The sequence below is a fragment of the Silene latifolia genome, chromosome 6 (assembly GCF_048544455.1).
Source record: "Silene latifolia isolate original U9 population chromosome 6, ASM4854445v1, whole genome shotgun sequence".
NCBI classification, from domain to species: domain Eukaryota; kingdom Viridiplantae; phylum Streptophyta; class Magnoliopsida; order Caryophyllales; family Caryophyllaceae; genus Silene; species Silene latifolia.
This window is the reverse complement of record NC_133531.1, coordinates 21,656,021-21,662,277: the sequence shown is the minus strand read 5'-3', so window position 1 is coordinate 21,662,277 and position 6,257 is coordinate 21,656,021. Positions and strand designations below refer to the sequence as shown.

General features: G+C 34.7%; 1 protein-coding gene across 1 annotated transcript; it reads left to right on the top strand.

Moving 5' to 3' along the window:
- The first annotated feature begins 2,010 nt into the window (after nucleotides 1-2,010).
- On the top strand, nucleotides 2,011-4,225 carry LOC141658646 (uncharacterized). Its single transcript, XM_074465547.1, has 3 exons — nucleotides 2,011-2,084; nucleotides 3,076-3,868; nucleotides 3,976-4,225. The coding sequence occupies exons 2-3, from the start codon at nucleotides 3,424-3,426 to the stop codon at nucleotides 4,008-4,010; spliced, it is 480 nt and encodes a 159-aa protein (XP_074321648.1). The 5' UTR covers nucleotides 2,011-2,084; nucleotides 3,076-3,423; the 3' UTR covers nucleotides 4,011-4,225.
- The last annotated feature ends 2,032 nt before the right edge of the window (nucleotides 4,226-6,257 follow it).

Sequence of the window (6,257 nt, the reverse complement as noted above, 5' to 3'; positions counted from 1 at the left end):
CTAATGCTTATAGTGATATGAATATCGGGTTATTCTCTTTTTGAATATCGGGTTATTCACTTTTTTGTTGTAATGGAGGAGGTGAAACATCCGTTTTGGGCTCCACGGGATAAGAACTACAATGTGACAATTCACACGGGTAAAGGTGAGTTTAATTGTACTTGTCAACGTTTTGAATTTCGAGAAATATTATGTAGGCATATTATCCGTGCTATGTTGCTGAAGAAAGTGCAGTTAATTCCTGATAAGTACATTTTGAGTAGGTTTCGAAAGGATTTGGTAAGCGGCTATGAGCATCTTCATGTTGGCTACCACACACTCGCTGAGTTGGAACACCTTAAGCGTTCATTTGCGGTGACATTAAGGAACGACTACATATTTAGGCTCGCATTACAATCCGATGCTGCTTTCGCCGTATATGATAGAGATACATCGAAGAGAGTTAAGGAAATGGAGGCAACGGTTGGCATTCAGACCTTCAACAACAATGGTGCAGGTTCCGAATTTACACGGTTGTGGGGGAAAAGGAGACTACAACGGAAGGAAAACAATCAACGTCACATGGCCAGAAATGCGACTCCACGTAGAGAAGGCGGCTTGCAAGACCCCGTTGATAGGAGAGGAACAGGTAGAGCTCCTAGGCCTAGACAAACGACAGTTAAGAGGGCTTTAAAAGTCTACGAGGCAGGTCCTTCGCAACCTACGCCGCGAAGGAGAAGCGTTATTACAAACACACCTCCTAATACACAGTAGATTAATTTTGGGCGTTTTTGTTTTAGTAATTGTGTTCATTGTTACTCTTATTTTTATAATTTTATTTGAGAAACTAACTTATTATTTTTGTTTTAGAAATTGTCTAATTTTTCAGTGGAAGCTTGTTTGGGTGCCTTCTTAAATTAGTAAACTGAGTCAGTTTCACAATTGCATAGGAATTACTGTATTTACTCAATTCGTAGACAGATTACAGAAGCATTCCGAATACAATATGTTAGTCAATTGAGTAGATTTACATGTACTCAATTTAGTCGATTTTTTAGTCAATTTAGTGAAACTTAGACAATTTAGTAAATTCGTCTTTTTAATTAATTGACGACTTTCTTGTAGACAAATCTAGTTTAGTCGTAATACTACATCTACTACATGCCAATTGATTGAAGTCTAATTTGACAAAATTCATCCTTAGTCGAAATTAAAATTACTACTAATACTACGTCTAATACTACATCTACTACTTGCTTTAAGTTAATACCATTAGATTACACAAGCATTCCGAATACATAACATAACATACGATTAACCATATGATTAAAATCCGTTTACAACTGATCACAATACCATACAATTACCGTAAATTAATCATAAAACTAACCTAAAACCAAGGATGAACCGTCTGATTAACCATAGGATTACAAGACGATTACGACTCATCCAAAACGACTTACCCAAAACCTTGCATGAACCGTTTGATTTACATAAGATAATACAACCATCACATTTACAACTGCTTAACAAAGAACGATAAAATACAATAACATAGGAGATAACTGATTAAACATGCAAGATTTAAGATCATATTTAAGGGCAATATTTTGCCTCAACACCGTATTTTTCCTGACTCTCTTCATCCTTTGCCTCTACACTGACCTTGCTATGAGCCCATCCATACGCCCACAACTTACAAACTCGTGCCATTTTGATTCTCTGCCATATACCGCTTCTAGGGAAGATGTACATATAAGATATTTCCATAAATCAAATAAGTATTATATTAATATTAATTAAGTTATTTTATGGAAATTAAGATGGTCCATTGTATGGTGGAATTTACCTAGGATTTTGTTTCCACTATTGTCTCCCATAAGTTACCACTCACAATTTAGGAAACTGTTCAGTTGACTCTTTGGTGGCAAGAGTCTATATAAGGGGAACATATTTATCCTGATTAAGGTTCACCAAGTCTACCTCATTAAGAAAATACACATCTAAATTGTGAGGCTGAGGGTTTGGAAGCCAAGTCAGATTTGGGGCATAAGGAATTGGGTTATTTATTAAGACGAATCAAATATTTCAAGCAATGGTTGGAGGTAAGTAATCGATCTCTTTTATTGCTTCCACATTCAGTTTATACATGTTCATTATGAGATTAGAACATGTTAATTTTAGACTATAAAACTTACAGTTGGTATCAGAGCGAGTAATCGCCTCTGTCTTGCTTGAATATGAAAAACTAAATTTTCGTTCTGCCTTTGTATGCGATCTAGATTTATTTTGGGATTATAATTGAATCTTGATCGCTCTATTATATGAAATCTGGAAAATTTATGCGTTTTAAACCTTCATAACTTTGTTGTAGTCATCTACGTTATACTCGGTTTTGGAAAGTCGTGAAGATAATGAATTGCCTATATAAGAATTCACGTGATGTTTATGAGAACATGCAGTATGCCATCTAGCACCTTGTTTGTTTATTTAATTGTTGGTTGCATCGGTATATGGGTTCCTTGCCCCTGCATATGTTATTCAATGTAGCGTATTATTCCATTTGTTAGTGCGCATCGATAATTACTCCGTATTTTGACAACTATCGTTGAAGACCAATTAAGTTTTTCTGGTCATACTTTTTCTATGTAGATAAAGTTGATTATATAGATTAAAGTTAAAGTTCAATGTCGAGTGATTCAAAATTTTATTAGTTAGGGAATAGCCACAGCATCTCTAATTAATTAAAATTTTATTTTGGAATCACATGTGGAAACTAGACATTATTTGTGATTAGTCGTATGTATTATAATGAGACTTACCCACAGGAATCTTGTTGTATGTATTTGTATGACTAATTAGGATGATATATTGAATCTTGTTTCTTAATCTACCCACATGAGTTAAGAGATGTATATGGTTTGATAGTATTGTCATAAAGTTAAAATTTATATATATCTAATTGAGTAGAGCTTTAGCCCACAGACAAGTTTTATGTCGCTAGATTTCATATCTGAGCATGGTTTACATTGGTAAAACATGATAAATTTTAAGTCTCAATTTTTGTAATAAGCATGTTATTTATTATATTTGCAGCAATTTTACCTGGGAGTTCTACTGATATTAAATTTGACATTCCTGAATTGAATGGTGATAACTATAAGGTCTGGAAAGAGAGAATGCTACTACAGTTGGGATAGTTAGATATTGATTATGCTATTCGGAAAGACGAACCACCGTAACTAAAGAAAGCACTAAAGAAGCAATTGATCTTTATGAAAAGTGGGAGAAATCTAATCGTCTCTCCATTATGTTCATAAAGACCAGAATGTGTGCTAGTATTCGTGGTTCTCATCGATCAAAGATACTAAAGTTAAAGATCTAATTAAGGCCATCGATGAGCAGTTTGCAACTTCTGATAAAGCTCTTGCTTGTACCTTAATAATGCAGTTTTCATCTTTGAGGCTCACCGAGACTAAAGGTGTGCGTGATTATATCATGCGCATGAGGGATATTGCAGCCCAACTTAAGACTTTGGAAGTTACCATGTCTGACACTTTCCTTGTGCACTTTATTTTATGCACTCTTCCTCCAAAATATGCTCCTTTTAAGATCTCTTACAACACACATAAGGATAAATGGTCAATTAATGAACTTATGGCCATGTGTGTTCAAGAGGAGGGCAGACTGTTAATGGAGGAAGGTGAAAAGGTGAACCTTACTGTTGCTTCTTTTTCAAAGCGGCAAAAGGGTCACACTAAAGATAAGGGAAAAGGAAAGATTTCAGCTGAGCCAGCCATTAAGAAGGAGTCTACGTGTTTCTTCTGTAAAAAGAAGGGACACATGAAGATAGACTGCATTAAGTTTAAGGCTTGGCTAAAGAAGAAAGGTAATTTTCATGCGTTTGTTTGTTATGAATCTAATATGGTTAATGTTAATCATAATACATGGTGGATTGATTCTGGAACTACAATCCATGTTTCGAATACCTTGCAGGGTATGACAAACCTAAGGAAACCAGTGGCCATTGAACTTTCAATCTATTCAGGAAACCAGATTAGTTTACATGTGGAGGCCATTAGGACATGCAACTTAATATTAAGTAGTGGTTTTATTTTGCATTTGGAAAAGACATTTTACGTTCCAAATTTCTCTAGAAATTTGATTTCAGTATCAAGACTTGTACCTTTGGGTTTTACCTTTAATTTTTCAGACTCTGGATTCAGTATTCTCAGAAATTTTGAAATTATTGGTTATGGTATTTTGTCTGATAATTTATATCGTCTTGAACTGCAAAATAATATTACTCATAATTCTATGCATGTCAATGCTGGTTTAAAACGTTGTATTATGAATGAGAATTCCTCTATTTTGTGGCACCGGAGATTGGGACATATCTCCATTGAGAGGGTAAAAAGATTAGTAAAAGATGGAGTACTTGATACTTTAGACTTCACTGATTTTGATACTTGTGTTAGTTGCATTAAGGGTAAGCAAACTAACATGTCTAAGAAAGGTGCAAAGAAAAGTTCTAGCCTATTAGAAATCATACATACGGATATTTGTTGTCCGGACATGAACGCTAATGATCCAAAATATTTTATCACCTTTATTGATGATTACTCACGTTATATGTATCTTTACTTACTTCATTCTAAGGATGAAGCTTTTGATGCCTTTAAATTATTTAAGGCTGAAGTAGAGAACCTATGCGGTAAGCGCATTAAGATTGTGAGATCTGATAGAGGTGGTGAATACTATGGTAGATACACTGAGAACGGACAAGCACCTGGTCCATTTGCCAAATTTCTTCAAGAGCATGGGATTGTTGCCCAATACACTATGCCTGGTTCTCCAGATCAGAATGGTGTAGCAGAAAGAAGAAATAGGACATTAATTGAGATGGTGCGTTGTATGAGAAGTAATGTTAAACTTCCTTCATTTTTGTGGGTTGATGCTCTTAAGACGGCAGCATATATATTAAATCGAGTTCCTTCCAAGGCTGTGTCTAAGACACCTTTTGAGCTATTTAAAGGTTGAAAACCGAGTTTGAGACATATACGCATTTGGGGATGCCCGTCAGAGGTGAGAGTGTATAATCCACAAGAAAAGAAACTTGATCCAAGGACTATTAGTGGGTATTTCATTGGATATACCGAAAAGTCTAAGGGTTATAGATTCTATTGTCCATCTCATAGTACAAGGATTGTGGAATCAAGAAATGTTAAATTTCTTGAGAATGACTTGATCAGTGGGAGTGACCTAATTCAGGACTCTGTCCTGGAGAGGGATCATCATGAAGTTCCATCCTTTGATTCAAGTGACAGATTGGTTGTCATTCACACTCCTCAAGTTCAATCGAGTGTTACTGTTGAACCATATAGATATATGATTAAGTTTTGATAATGACAAGTGTGTGCTTTGTTTTATATATACTCTTGCTTGTAATCGTTTGTTTAGTCTGTGTTAGAATAACTTAGGATTACAAGTTTAACAATTAATGTTATAACTCTCTTAGCTATAACATTGAAGATTTGTGAAGCATCATTCAAGTCATGTTATAGCATCTTGAGCTATAACATTGAAGGTTCTTAAAGCATCATAAGCAACTGTAACAAGTTTCAAGTATGATGATCATTCAAGCAAAAGGCTAGATCAAGTCTTTAACAAAGTTCAAGATGAAGAGCTTTTGGTCAAGATAAAGAGAAGATTCTTTACTGAAGATCTCAAGGAAGATTAGTTAGTATAGGTCTTCATCTAATGACGGTATCTTAAGATAAGAGTATTGGGAAAGTAAAGTTATAGTTATTTCACCTATAACTTTACTAACCAAACTTAAAGTTATAGTTGTTTCTACTATAACTTTAGGTAGCATTTTAATGGCACGATTTTAATAGTTTTTAAAATCATTTTTCAAAGGATAAAATTCTTTAAACATATTTCGAAATCATTTGTGTATATGGTAGAGCTGAATTATGGGTTGTTATAATGGATGACTTGCATATCCCTTTGGTTTGTAAAACGACTTATGGGTCATCATGCTACCTAGGGTTTGCTAGTCTATTTAACCTAACCCTAATTCATGAAGATAGGTTTTTATCCAAGATGGGCACGGGCCTAGGGTTTCAAAATGAGTCGCAAACCATTGGGGCGTGTGAGGTTGTTGTGCTTAAGTAAACTATCTAATCAAATCTAGCTTATATTTATATAAGATATTTTCCTATCTTTATAATATATGATTTGATTTGTGTAGATACCCGTATCCGTCGATATTGGAA